The sequence below is a fragment of the Piliocolobus tephrosceles genome, chromosome 10 (genome assembly GCF_002776525.5).
Source record: "Piliocolobus tephrosceles isolate RC106 chromosome 10, ASM277652v3, whole genome shotgun sequence".
Lineage (NCBI taxonomy): Eukaryota > Metazoa > Chordata > Mammalia > Primates > Cercopithecidae > Piliocolobus > Piliocolobus tephrosceles.
Genome location: NC_045443.1, coordinates 38,010,199 through 38,025,382, shown reverse-complemented (window position 1 = coordinate 38,025,382; position 15,184 = coordinate 38,010,199). Strand labels below are relative to the sequence as shown.

General features: G+C 38.7%; 1 protein-coding gene across 1 annotated transcript in view; it reads right to left on the bottom strand.

The window, feature by feature from the left end:
• PDZRN4 (PDZ domain containing ring finger 4) overlaps positions 1-9,437 on the bottom strand; it is a 415,845-nt gene extending 406,408 nt beyond the window's left edge. Inside the window, exons 1-3 of the mRNA XM_023182830.2 lie at positions 8,652-9,437; positions 6,218-6,304; positions 3,562-3,669 (exon numbers count right to left, since the gene is read on the bottom strand). Coding sequence (XP_023038598.1) covers positions 3,562-3,669; positions 6,218-6,304; positions 8,652-9,299 — 843 coding nt within the window. The 5' untranslated portion in view covers positions 9,300-9,437. The remainder of the gene's footprint in view (positions 1-3,561; positions 3,670-6,217; positions 6,305-8,651) is intronic.
• Positions 9,438-15,184: the final 5,747 nt, after the last annotated feature.

Sequence of the window (15,184 nt, the reverse complement as noted above, 5' to 3'; positions counted from 1 at the left end):
GAATTGTGCCCAACTCTTCAATAGGATCAGGGATTTTCTGTGATTCCTTTGGTTCTTGAAAGAATGAAAAACAGCATGCTTTTATTCGCTGTATACTGTGGTGAATTCTTGGCCTATGTGAATTTCTGTGATGTTTCAAAACGCCTTCAACAATATCTTCTGCCTTTTCAGTCTCCAGTGATATTTTGACAACTAGTGTAACTCAAATGTCACGACTGATTTTTTAAAATTTACAAGCATAAATAGTTTAACAAATATGAATGTGGAAATAGCTAGAAACTGGTTAACATAGTTGTTGTGGAGACCGACTCCAAAAATTAACTTGCCCTATATTATGTGAAACACATGAGATAGATTTACCTAATGACAGTGATTTTTATTCTTTATTATTCTTGAATTTTATCAATAGAATGCAGAATATTAAAAAATAATACTTTACTAGCCTTTGTTGAACTGTACCAAACTATAACTAATATATTTATTACAGTTTATAAAATCTTTTTAACCATCAACAGAACAAAACCTTTAACATATCTACTTCCACATTTACGTGAATAACTTTGGGAAATTATGTTGTTTTTTAAAAACAATTCATCAACTTGTATGTGTGCATCAAGCAATTAGCTACACAAAATATTTTTGAGCATATCTTGACTATATATAAACCATAGAATCTCTTATTATTTTTATTTTTTATTTCAGTTATATATCAGTAAATTCAAAGCATTTAGTAATGTGTCAGATTGTGCATAAGTCATATGGATAATTTTATAATATATGAACTAATTTGTACTCTTTACACTGTTAACAAACTTTTTTGTTGCACCAGGTTTAAATCAGCATGACCATTTGAAATTCAAAAATTGATCCATTAAATTTGTTCACTGAACAAATCATTGATCACAAAACAGAAAAGAAATTATTATCTTTACTTTAAAAATCTGTTTTAAAATATGCATCTGCACATTTTAAACTGATAGATTTCTTCTCAATTTTCCATTAGCTAAAAACTGCTTAAAGTTGACTGATACCATAATGACAGAGAAACTAAAATAACTGGTAAGCATCAACTATTTCTAACTTTAATGATTACACAGGGATCTTTTACAACACACATATATGCACAAGAAAAAGCACACTATTTGTTTAACTAGATATGAAAGTCGCACAAATATCTATTCACTCAAAAAGCTGACAGCATCACTGAACAACTAAGCAAGAGCGATTTATTTCTAATAATCTTCTTTCTAAAATATTTCATGCTATTTAACACACAACATTCTAGAAATATGCACATCATCTAATCCATTTCTTAACTGCAAATGTGGTCACATTGATCCAGTCTAGAACTATAGCATGGTATACATAAAATCAGTGTACCCTGGTATAAAAGACACATTGAAAAATCTGTATCATTGAGACAAATTTCAAGCTCTAGTCATTAACTGCTAATATATGCAAATCAAAGTGAATAATAATACCGCAGCTAGTTAAATTTCATTTGAATTTTTATGGTTGATCTCTTTACATTTTATCATACAGGGTTTAAAGAAGATTAATTTGACATATGTTAGTAACAGTACTATATAGGTGTCTAGATGCACTTGATTTTTTCAACCATAGTTTTATAAAATTACCTTTTTAAAAAACCATTAGGTTTGTAACCAAATTGTTGTATGACAACATAAAAAACTTCTTTTTCTCTTTTAATGTAACATTAATGAAGCATACATAATATTGTCACCTAGCTAGCGTAAGTTATTTTTTAAATTGCCAACACATATTTCTGTTTTGTCTGTGTGTTTGTGTGTGTGTAAAAATATATGTATTCAGTTCCGGCAGTTCTTCTAATAATATCAAATGTAAGACTTTACTTTCCACTGGTAACTGGACAACTTAATGTGTTTTTGAGATAATGCAGAAAGTAATAAGGACAATCTTCTGTTTAAATTATGTTGCCCTTTAGATCATACTGCGCACATTCTAACTTTAGAAGCTACAGTATGTGTATGCTTCCACTAGATAAGTTGTCAAGACGAACTGGATAGCAACAGCACAAGTAGATCTGCACTTCCTTGGCAACAAAACTGGAAGAATAAAATCTTGATACAAGAGACCTCTTTAGATATAAATCATAGTTTTTTTGTTGTTTGTTTGTTTGTTTGGCAAAAGACAACTCTTCTTTTTTTTTTTCTAAATTGTCTCGTCAGCTAATTTGTAAATGTTGTGGGTTTTTTCCCAAAACAGAAAACTATTGGCTGTTCTATATTCTTCACCCTTATTCTATGTCAATTCAGTAAAAATTCAACTTTGTTTAGTGCACAGACGATTAATGAAAATCTAAAACTTTTTCAAAATTTAATACAGAAAATCTGCCTCCATCATGATAGTTTCTATAAATATTCAGAAAGATAGCACTAGTGATTATATAGCCTAGAATGAACAGAATTTTTAAAAAGAATAGTGGAGTCAAGTAAACCTTCCAAATTCCTATTTATACCTTCACTAATACATTAGAAATACTCACTGATAAAAGTAACTTAACCATTTTTGATAACAGCAACTAATATTGTCTTAACCAGTTAATAAAATGTCAAAAGGACAGGGATGGCAGATGGCATTATCATAACCCAATTTTACTAGCATATAGGTGCTCACTTTATCACCCCCGAATACAACAATACAGTTACAACATACAAAGAGTTCTCACCAGATTTTCACAGCAAAGAGAAAAAAAGGTATTTCCCTTTTTCTTTCATATAAAAGATAATGACATGAACAAGGTAGCCATATTACACTAAGAAATATTACAGGTATTGTATAATTTCTTCCAAACTCTATATATAAAATATTAATTACAAATTTAAAATATAGTCTTAGTTCCTCATTAGAAATGTTCCTCAACAGAGATTTATCATCCTTTTTTGAAATGTCATAATAATTAATCCTTTAATAATCAAGCAAGTGACATCATAGTTCATGGAAAACACAAGTTATTAAAACAGAGGTATTCATTAACACATTTGGAAACTCAGGTGTTGTATTCTTTCATCAAAATATCTAATAAATTACATAGAATCATAATAGAGTTTTACATCTTTTTCGAGGCAGCATCTTGCTCTATTGCCTAGGCTAGAGAGCAGTGGCCTACACACAGCTCACCACAGCCTTGACCTCCTGGGTTTAACATCGAGTGATCCGCCCACCTCAGCCTCCTGAGTAGCTGGGACTATAGGTATGTGCCACCAAGCCCAGCTAATTTTTTTGTTTTGTGTTTTAGTAGAGATGAGGTCTCACTGTGTTGCCCAGTCAGGTCTCGAACTCCTGAGCTCAAGTGGTCCTCCTGCCTCAGCCACCAAAAGTGCTGGGATTATAGGTATGAACCATCTCTCCCAGTGACTTTTACATTTTTTGTAAAAAGTAAAAACGATAATGCCTTTACTGCTACTATGAATGTATATTCTAATAAGCACCACACCAAAGTAAAGCGATAAGTTTGGAAACTTAAAATATCCAAATCTTTCTTGCAAGGATCATATACATGTTTTATCATTGTCTTACCTCAATGATTTTGTCATGAATTTCCAGGCCATCTGCTCTGTCAGCAGGTCCATTTTCTAAAATTTTTGAAACATAAATTCCTTCAGTCGATGTTCCTTCCTGACTATTCTATTAAAAAAATCGTTAAAGAAGAGAGACGTAAACAAAATTTAAATATTATTAAGGACAATTTACTAAATGTAACATTACCAATCCTCTGTAAACCTGCAACTCTCTTAGCTGGGGATTTGGCACAGAATTTTAACTTACTTAACACCAACTAGTCATTAATCAAGATGGCAGTTTTAATGAATGAGTCCGGGGTCTCTGACAAGATTATCTAGTAACTTCACATTTTTTAGTTCACATTAAAAGCTATGGGAAAGGGCATGTACAAGGTGAAATAAACTGGCTTTTAAGTATTATTTATAAAACATCTCACTTCTAAAGAGATACAGCAAGTAAAAGGGTGATAAGGTTAAAGAAGGAAAAAAACATGTGTCTGGTTCCCACTCTATAAATGGTTTGAGATGTGGTCAGAATTTTGAAATATAATTTAGCTCTTTGATGCGACAGATTTAGAAACATAGCTCTAGCTGTGTCTGTTCACAGGAGAGACTGGTAGCTTACTCAAGTGTAAAATCCCAAATGATCACATCCAAACTGCAAGGGAACCTATGCAAAAGGGAACCCATGCAAAGCTCATTTTTACATATTTCTAGGTACAATGTAACTCATGATTAGTTAAACCTCAAACATAGCCAATATGGTGAAAACAGGATAGTTTAGACAGTCACAAGAAGCCAAAGCTTGTTTAGGGAAAATATCCAACATCCTATAATAATACATCATATAATTTTAAATGTCATTTGACGTCATGGCAGGTTAAATAAAATTATTTCTCTTTAGCTGTCCTTATCATGAATTTTAAGAGACGTTTTGAAAAGGTCCAATGTCATCTAAATGTCAAATACCAAAACAGAATCTATAAAAATATTCCTTAGGGAAAATGATAACCAAAATGATATGATGAAAAGACTTTCATCTTAATAAATGAAGACTGTTTTAAAAAGAGAAGCACAGCAGTCATTAGTTGCTAGGTTTTCAAAATACTAAACACAAGGAAAAAATATGTCACTACCATCCTTACCTAAACAAAGCATATGACCAACAACACTAAGACAGTTTCCTTGAACAACATCTGCAATGCAGGATGCAAAAATTTCATGGCAGTTTATTGAGAAAATTAAAGAGCATCATTTTTTAAAACTTAACCACCTTTTTCCAGTTATGGTGAAAATTAAGTTGACACAGGAATTCAATGATATGAAAGAACTTTGCAACTACAGTATATTATATAAGTTTAAAATATGCATTTTGAAAACAATTGCCATCAACATAGAGAATATTATTCATGCAGTCAAACAAAGAACTTGGTTTGGGGAGCCAAAAATATTTCTAATCAACTGTTTTTCTTTAACATGGTACTTCCTATTGAAATCAATCATCCCTTCTTTCAACTATTCATTCATTCATTCAATATATATTACTTTCTTCCTAGTCTGTATTAGAATCTGCAAACTGAGTAATTTCACTTAATAAATAGGAGATTTAAGCAGGCAATACAATTGCCTAATGTTATCAAATAGAAATTGCCTACATATGGTATTGTGAAATAGGTTTATTCAAGAAATTTTCCAAAAGTACAATATAATTTAGATAAAATGTGAAATGTACTTTCCTTTTCTTCTTTTAAAGTAGCAAAGAGAACCAAGTTTGCTAGCTGTTGTTTTTTGTTTCTCTCAAAAATAAAGGCCAGGTGCATTGGCTCAAGCCTATAATCCCAGCACTTTGGGAGGTGATGCAGGCAGATCACTTGAGGTTAGGAGTTCTGGACCAGCTTTGCCAACATTTTGTATTTTCTCTACCACAAATACAAAAATTAGCTAGGCGTGGTGGCACACACCTGTAATCCCAGCTACTCAGGAGTTTGAGGCAGGAGAATCACTTGAACTGGAGGCAGTGATTGCATTGAGCTGAGATCATGCCACTGCACTGCAGCCTGAGCTGCAGAGTGAGACTCCATCTCAAAAAGAAAGTAATTTTAAAAAATTTAAAAAATAATAAAATCAGGGCCAGGCATGGTGGCTCACACCTGTAATCCTAGCACTTTGGGAGACTGAGCGGGGGGTGGATCACTTGAGGTGAGGAGTTCAAAACCAGCCTGGCCAACATGGCAAAACCCTGTTTCTACTAAAAATACAAAAAATTAGCTGAGCATGGTGGCAGGTGCCTGTAATCCCAGCTATTTGGGAGGCTGAGGCAGGAGAATCACTTGAACCTAGGAGGCAGAGGTTGCAGTGAGCCGAGATTGCATGACCGCATTTCAGCCTGGGCAACAGAGTAAGACTCTGTCTCAAACAAACAAACAAACTAAATAACTAACTAACTAACTAACTAAATAAATAAATAAATAAAATCTGGGTATGTACTGGAATATTTGCATTAAGAAATCTGATATTTGATCACAAGCATAATTTTAAAGATTAAACCACTGTTTTTCTTACTCAAAATCCACAAACGAAAGCTAAGTCCTCTATTATTTTATAAGCAACGAGTAATGTTTATTAATGCTTATTTTATAAGGAATGAGTAATGCATTAACAAGGTGTTTTACCTGATTTGGTCGACCTCCTATAATATTGAATCCCAAAGTGTCATATTCTCTTTCTAACACAATAGTGAATGACTTATGTTCTCCATCCTAGACAAAAAAAAAAGTATAAAATGACTAGGTAAAAATATAAAACAAATATAAATGCTACAATAAGGTTTTATGTACTGTAAGTTAACTGACATGTGAAAAGAGGAAAACTTTAAAATTAAGAATGGTTGAATGTGGCAGTAGGTTGACATTTTCCTATACTTACTTTGTAAGTATGTATTTGAAAAAGAACAACGGTGCATGTGAGGGGGAAAAAACCCTATTTTCAAAAATTACTGAATGGCTTTACATTTTGAGACATGCAGCTCTTTTATCCTAATGCAGTATCTAAATCTGATTTCACTGTAATTGAAAACAGATTTCTGGTTAAACCTTGGAGGTATCTTTATTTTTCCCTCCATTACAGAAAAGCAAAATATAAATTATCAATAGTGTAAAATTTTTATTTTGTAAAGTCTTAAGGAATTTAAGAAACACTGGAACTATTTAAAAATTTTAGTCGTAATATTCATGTTGCTGTTGTAATGCAGGATATGTTAGGCTACTGTAGTCCTAATTTTAAATAATATTCCTACTTGGTTTTGCATAATTCCTGCAGAATAAAAAAATAAGGGTTTGTGCTTGGTAAAGTAGTATGCATTTTTTTCCTGCTGGCCTAATAATAGTAAAACAAATAAGAATTATAGCTACAATGTTTATTAGTAAAGACTAACTTAAACATTGGATGAATTAGTGCTGGACTAGGTGGGTTTATTCATGGTTATAGATGTTATTAACATTTACTTGGAAAATTATTTCAGAATGATAACATTCCATATACATCATCATCACTACTATCAGCATCACGATATTTACCAGGAGCTGTTCCCAGGCAATGCACAGAGCAGCCCCTACTGGTAGTAGAAAAACATTTCTGAGAAACACATAGAAGGCTTTGGCTAGTCTGCAAAAATCACGGGCAGTTTTTCTCACTTCTCAGAATCATAGCTTGACTTGTTGCATGGACTTTTCTGTAATATTATTCTAACTGTTGCTCCTTTCCTTCAACCATTGGTTTCCTAGACCTTGAAACCTGGACTGGTAATACAAAGCTTCTATCTGTGCTTTTCCCTGGGTCCTCCCATTTTGTAAATTTACCTGTATATATGCGTGTATGTATATGCATATAAGGACTAGAGAAAGAATCCTTGAAACCAGTCTTTTCATACACAGTGTGCATCCATTCATCAAGGTGGAAACATTTTAGTCCCTCTCACTTCAACGTTCTCTTTTAGGTTCAAGACGGGCGCTTCTAAACTCAGTACTTGAGTTGGAGGCAGTATGGAGCAGCCAGTCCCAAATGGGAATCTTTCTGGGTTGCTCCTCCCCGGGAGTGCTGAAGAATGAAAACAGCTCCTTGAATGGATCGCAAATTCTGCTAAATCCCTGCTCACCATGGCAGCGACCAACAATGTCAAACACTGCGCAGAAGTCCTCCAGGAGAGAAGTTACAGCTTTATAAACAAGCCTCTTCACATGGGGTGCTGCAAAGAGGCTTGTTTATTCGGTCTGAAAGCGGGCGGGCGGACCAGGAGCGCAGTTCGGGGCCAGAAGCTTAGACAAAGAAGGGAAACAGCCGCTGCCTGGGGGCTCGCAGGGCCAGTCTGACCACAGATGGAGGCCCTCAGACTGGACTTCCCAGGTCACACACACACAATCTCAATCTCTCTCTCTCTCTCCACCAATAATGAGATCCCGAGGCAAGGAAGGCTTATTTAGGGAAAGTCAGAGTGATGAAAAGAACTCTGGCAAGTCTAAGAAACCCCATCTCTCAGCTCCTGAGGCCGTCCTGGCCCCCACATGCCTCACAGTCCCCAGCTTAGTAGAAGGCAGTTGATTCAGGCAGTGGCAGCGCAAGTGTCATCAGCGCTGACACCAGTCCCAGGTGTGCCGCTGCCAGGGCCGCGGGGATGCTGGCGGCCGCCGGAGAGGAAAGGCTGGGCCGGGAAAGTCTGTGCTTTCCGGCTTTCCTTCTCGGATTTGCTTCAGGCACGGGACAAGGGTTCAAAAAATAGGCAGAGACGGTGGGCAGGAGGCTGAAAGATGGAGAAAGGGAGTCTGGATGGAAAACGAGTTTTCCCAATTCCTACTTTCCCGGCGCAAAGTTAGAATCGAATCTGTTTAACTCTTTCCAATCGTAATATAAGCAGAAAAGGGACGATCCTTAACTTCGATGACAATCCATTCGAAAGATAATGACAGGAAAGTCATGATCAGGGTGTGATGCTTCCTGCTGCACAGTGAGGAAGGATGCCTAATTCCAAAGGAATCCTGAAGTGTCAGAAAGAACCGTTCCTCTTCCCACCCCAATCGACCATGCCCACGGTGCCCACCTCCTTTTGCTTACCCTGCGGTGGCCGCCACACAGGTCGCCGACGAGGTTGCGGAAGTGAGCCATGTATTGGGTGAACTTCTCCTGGTACCTGCGCGCCGTGAGCTGCACCTCACCCTGCAGCGCCCAGAGCTGCGCTAGGAGCTCCTCCTCGCGCCGCCTCCAGGCGAGGACCCGAGGCCTGGGCCCCCGCCCGCGGCCACAGCGGCCGCCCGGCGGCCTCCCGCGCGCGCCCCCGCCCCGGCCAGCCCCGGGTGCCGGACTGCAGCACCCCCGCGCCAGCACTTCCCCGCCGCCCAGCTCCGAAGTGCAGCCCGGGCGGCTGCAGAGGCGGCGGGCAGGGCCGAAGTCGCAGTGCTGGACGTGCGCCTCCAGCTCCTGCAGCCTGACCGAGTGGCCACAGCCGCGGGCGCGGTAGTCGCACAGGACGCGCAGCTTCTGGATGAGGCTGCGTAGCGGCAGCACCCGGTACAGCTCGCCGGGAGCCAAAGGCTGGCACTGCAGCGGGCACCGGCGCCGCCGCACCGCCCAGGGCAGCAGGCAGCTGGCGCAAAAGACGTGCCCGCACGGCGTGCACAGGGGCTCTTCAAGCACCTGACCGCACAGCTTACACTCCAGAGCCGAGTCCACGGCCTCCACGAAGCGCTCCAGGGCAAAGCCCATGTTAGGGATGGGGAAGAAAGGGGGAGTGAAAGCAGAGTCCGTCTTCTCCGAGCCCCCCTGCCTTCCCCGGGCCACCCCCGGGGCAGCCGCCTCACGGCGTCGGCAGTGGCTAGTGGGAGAGAGGTGGCGGGTGGGAGGTGTGATCTCAGAGTTTGTTTGGCTTGAAGTTTTCAGGCGCCTGCTGGGTCCCCTGACTTCGCCCGTATTGACGCTAATAGAAGTAACCTCCAGAGACCCCCGCCTCCTTCGCTGCCCTGCGATTTATGTTCTTTCAAATTTTGGCCGCCAGCTTACAATGGCCCTTGGGAACACTGTGCTCTCCTTTGCCTGAACAGTGGACTTCAAGCATCGAGGCTCCTCGCCCTGGGTAGGGCTGATGATGGGTACAGCGCTAATGTTGAGAAACAACTTTTAAATCCACCACAATGTAAGCTTCGAGAGAGCAGAATCTTTTTGTCCGTCTGGTTTTCCGCTGAATGCTCATGGCCCGCCCGGCGTCAAATCTATCTCCTATATGTTTGAAATAGAAGCACTTTTGTTTCTTTCACATCCAAACTACAAAATCAGAAGTTAGGAAACTGTTACTTTAGGAAATCACTATTAGGAAAATAACACTAGGAAATCCACAGAGCCAGGCTTCTCAAACCATGATCCAGAAATCAGGTGAGTTAGAAAGGCGGGATCCTCGACCTAGCAGCAAAGATGGGGTAAAAGCCAAGGGCCCGCCTCAGGACACTGCCTTCTTAAGGAGCTCCTGAACAGCCATGCAAGGCCTGCTCCGGAGTGAGGAAGCTGGGATTCTGAGTCTGACTCCAGGTTCAGTTGCCACAGCATCCATCTTCTATTTCCACAGGCGTTTTACTACTGGGGACGGGAATGTGATCATTTGGGAACCTGGAAGGGAAAATTAAAGGGAAGGATAATGAAAGAAAGCAGTGAAATAACATATAAATAAAATCTTAGTGGCTGCTTCCTTCTACTTACCCTGAATGAACCCTTTGGATCCAAATTGCCTCCCCTCCCAGTTTGACTCTTCAAATTGTGTAGCATGACAAGCCGTCCTGAAAATACGCAGTAGGGCGTCATTCCAAACCCTTCTTACTCCACTTCCTTTACCATCTTCTGAATCTTAGGAATGCAAAGAGATCCTGTCACCTGGCTGCATATTACTTACTGCCATTATCCTGAAGCTGCTACCAGATGCTTGGGTGGGTTTTATAAATTCATCATTGATGATTCCTTGCTGCCAGTTGAGCCTTGTTCCTGGAAAGCTTGTACTTCTCTGTGACACCAAATGGCATCAGTTGGAATTGATGAGAACAGCTCCAGACTTTGTCTTTTAAATCCTTGGAGCTAACCGAAGAATTAGCGAAGACTAATAATAGAGGTTAATAACCTTCTGAGCCTTCTTTCCTTATGAAAGATGAGATTTTGTTAGCTGTTCAATAACCAGTGAGGATTGGTGTGCTAGATGTTTAATATGCTTTGGAACTCTTTTTCAAAATAAGATGCTGTATTTCTTTTTTTTGACTTTTTTTTTTTTATTATACTTTAAGTTCTAGGGTACGTGTGCATAACGTGCAAGTTTGTTACATATGTATACATGTGCCATGTTGGTGTGCTGCACCCATCAACTCGTCAGCACCCATCAATTCATCATTTATAACTCCCCAATGCAATCCCTCCCCCCTCCCCCCTCCCCATGATAGGCCCCAGTGTGTGATGTTCCCCTTCCCGAGTCCAAGTGAGCTCATTGTTCAGTTCCCACCTATGAGTGAGAACATGCGGTGTTTAGTTTTCTCTTCTTGTGATAGTTTGCTAAGAATGATGGTTTCCAGCTGCATCCATGTCCCTACAAAGGATGCAAACTCATCCTTTTTTATAGCTGCATAGTATTCCATGGTGTATATGTGCCACATTTGAAGGATTATAAATTATGCTACTACAAAGACACATGCACACGTATGTTTATTGCGGCACTATTCACAATAGCAAAGACTTGGAATCAACCCAAATGTCCATCAGTGACAGACTGGATTAAGATGCTGTATTTCTCATTTAATACATATAGATTCATATGTGATAAAGTAACATTTGCCACTATGTTCCGAATTTCCCCCCTCTTTTGACCTGTCTTGCTACAAATAAATAGACAAACAATAAATTTCTGATTAAATAAGAAATCATTTAACATTAACAGCATGAAAATATTTTTGTGAGTTGCATAAACTAGAGATGCATGTTCTAGAATTTATTCAAATACTTCTGGGCAGGAGAAATCCATTCCTTTTTTTTGCTACAGAAAAAGTTGTGACTTACAGCTATAAACAGTTATAGTTATAACCGTGCATATACAGTTATAGCTATAGCTTGACATTCATTGGTTTTACAGTAAACACAATGACACTGACAGCATTTTTAAAAAGAGAGAGAAGAGATGGAATCCAAAAATATTCCACTGAGACGTGAGACTGTTAGGACCATGAGACTTCAGTTACTTGAAAAAAAAAAAGTTCATATGATGTCCTTGGTATACCCACACAATTCCTATAGGAAAAGTAAGGAGCGTGAGCAAATTATAGTCTGAGTAATATAACATTTTTATTATAAAAGAAAAGCAGTTGTCAAAAAGCAGATGTCAAAAGTTGTCCACAGAGAATAGCAAGTTCAAAAATGAGGATATGTAAAGTGAAACTAAGTAATGAAGTAGGCCAAACAGAACAGGCAAATCTTTTACATAATCAAATAAAAGCCTGAGCACTTCCAAAAGAGCTAAGTACAAGGAAAGAACGTGACAAGAATTGAACTCTAAGGGAATGGACACACCCAAGTGAACCTCATAAACTTTTGCCATCTGGAAACATTGTGGCATAAGTCTGTGACATCAGTTGAGTCAGATAGTCTCCTTTCACTTCCCAGACTGTAAAATATTCTTCTACATATTAGCAAAATTGTAATATCGCTGAAAAGCTTGAGTGAGCTAGGAACATGGAGCCTAATTAAATGGAAGTAATTAGCTTGAGTAAACAAAGAAAGCACTTAAAATGAGTTTAAAATATGCACAAATATTTCAGCAAAACAGACTCAACAATATTTAAATAAATGCCTTTTGGCAAATTAGACAAATTAACACCTTACATCTTTAGCTTGGGCATACCCTTATGTGTTCGCTGATCATAATACTCTATCTTTTAAACATCCCTAGATAGTGAAAATTGCAGGCTGAATACTAACACTGGGGGAAGAGCTGAAAGGAAAGCCACTGTCTTCTTGTTGGGCAAGGCCAACTTCTAGCTGTGTTACACATTGTAGCCAAAACCAAGCCTGTTACATTTCTCATAACCTTTCATTCAGCCTGGACCTGAGAATGTGCTTTGCCAACCAAGAAACAAAGGAAAGACTACAAATTCGCTTACCTTATTTCCAAGCCAAGAACCAAGGCTTGACTCAAATTATCTTTAAGCAGCAGTTTGAGAGGCCAAGGTAGGTGGATCACTTGAGGCTGGGAGTTCGAAACCAGCCTAGCCAACATGGTGAAACCCCATCTCTACTAAAAATATATTTTAAAAAATTAGCCTGACATGGTGGCAGGTGCCTGTAATCCCAGCTACCTGGGAGGCTGAGGCAGGAGAATCACTTGAACCTAGGAGGTGGAGGTTGTAGTGAGCTGAGATCGCATCATTGCACTCCAGCCTGGGCAACAAGAGTGAAACTCTACCTCAAGGAAAAAATAAACGAAATAAAATAAAAACTTTAAGCAATTGGTTGAGTATTTTCAGCTTAGTAACTAGTTTTTCTTCAATCGGCTATCAGCGGTCGTATATTCACGAAAAGAGAATAAAACATTAACTTGCTAAATTATTTGGGCCAATTCCTAGTGCAGTAATGAAACTGGGATGTGCCTTGGGTGTTTCCAGTGAGAAGAGTCAGGGTTCCATCCCAGCTCTGAGTCATACCTACTTCCAAGAATGAATCTAGGAGGTATTGGCTGTTGAGTCAAATGCTAAAATTCCTAAAATAAAATGCTATATTCTAAGACTCAAAAATGATGAATGGAGAGGTAAAATGTGAAAGGGAGTTTTTTCACCTCATGCACAGATAATGCTTTGTCAAAACCAACTCATTTTTGACTCTTTTTCATCTTTTATGCATTCAATTAAGGGCCATGAAGTTGGAAAGGTTGGGGGAATTTTTCAAAGATAGGACCTTAAATCATTTATTTTATATATGTTCATATAGTATAAGTTAGTACTTTAATTATAACAACAGTTTTTCAATTCTCTGTTATATAAACTTTCTCATAAAGAAAATTTCATTATCTATGTTTTTCTTTTCTCAGTTCCCTGGTCATTTATCATAAATTAGTACTATTTCTATAATTATCCCAAGTGCTCTAAATGTAACCTGTAACTATATAAAATTACTCTGGTAGCTGAGGCAAAAGTACTTAGCCACTGCAGGTCAAAATATTTCCTGTGGAATACATTCATCTGTGTTGAAGTTAACAGACTTTGTTCTTATCTTGATAATTTTTCCATCATAATCTAGGATCAGATTTGCGCCTAGTAGCATAATGACTATGTTTGTAATGCATGAGATAATAACAAGGTCTCTTTGACAGTACAGAAAAATTCCAAACTTGATAAGAACAATGAAAGATACTTTGAAGTTGAGTTAGCTGAAAGTTCATTAAAAATGAGGCAGATTTTTTATTTTTTTACAAAAATAGGCTGATAACACATTATGTTAGAGAAGTGATACATTTTGGATATGTTTTACTCTGAATAATACAGAATCAGTTAAATCCAGAGAACACAGAGCAGTATCAATTCTTATAATTCTTGTCTGTTGACACTTAATCCATTAGGAGTTATTGGCTCTTATCTTGCTTTCCTGCTATGTTGGGGACAAGCAAGTTGTGTTGTCTTGTGTGTTCATTCCTTTGTTTAGGAAACACGCGGACCCCAATATCTGGAGCAGCGAGCAGGGTCCGTGGCTCCATGAGAGCAAGGAACCGGAGGGGTAACACCCCAGGCAGGTGAATAAATTAAGAGGGATCCACGGGAAAGTTATGAGGAATTCTACCTCTCTGGCCTCTGAACATTTGTAGTTACTCCAGGGGCTGTTGATGTCTATAGGAGTAGAAGTTAGTTAAGGAACATAAGACTTTGAAGCGATTGTTTGCCCATGTTGAACAACATTGTTATTGGTTTCAATATCAAACCAAAGTGCAATTAAATCGAAAGGAATGGTTACAAGTGGTTAAAGTCCTGTGTAGAGCTCATCAGCAAGGGCAAACGATGCCTCTGACTGTGGACTTTGTGTAGTTCCATTACTCAGGCATTAGAGTTACTTGAAACTGACTGGGAGGTGAGGCATCTGAAGCTTTAGAGAGGAATGATCCTAGAGAGAAACATATTTACGCCCCAGTTGCTGAGGACAAGGAATTGGAAGAAGAGCTAATGCCTCCTTCATCTGAAGGAAATTCTGATTTGCAGCGTATTTTAGAGATGTTACAGCAGTTGTTAAAATTTCAAGGTGCCGCTGCTCCTGTTTCTCCTATCTCTCCGCCACGAGCCTTCCCTGTTACCTTGAAAAAGATTTCCCTTTGCCTCCACCTCCAAGCTCTTTGCCTATATCAGGTCCGGTTTTCTCTGTGCCTTTTCCTCCTGTAGGAGAAAAGAAGGAATCTAAGGAAATGGATGATTTCAAGGAATTAAATTTATTGCCAATAACACGGGCTGCTTTCGGCCCCAATGCTCAGTTCCCAAACGGTGGCCAGAATGTGACTTTTACAGCCCTACAATTTAAATTTTTGAAAGAAATGAAAGCTGCAATTTCTAATTATGGACCTCAGTCGCCGTTTGTTCTTGGCCTTCTCGATT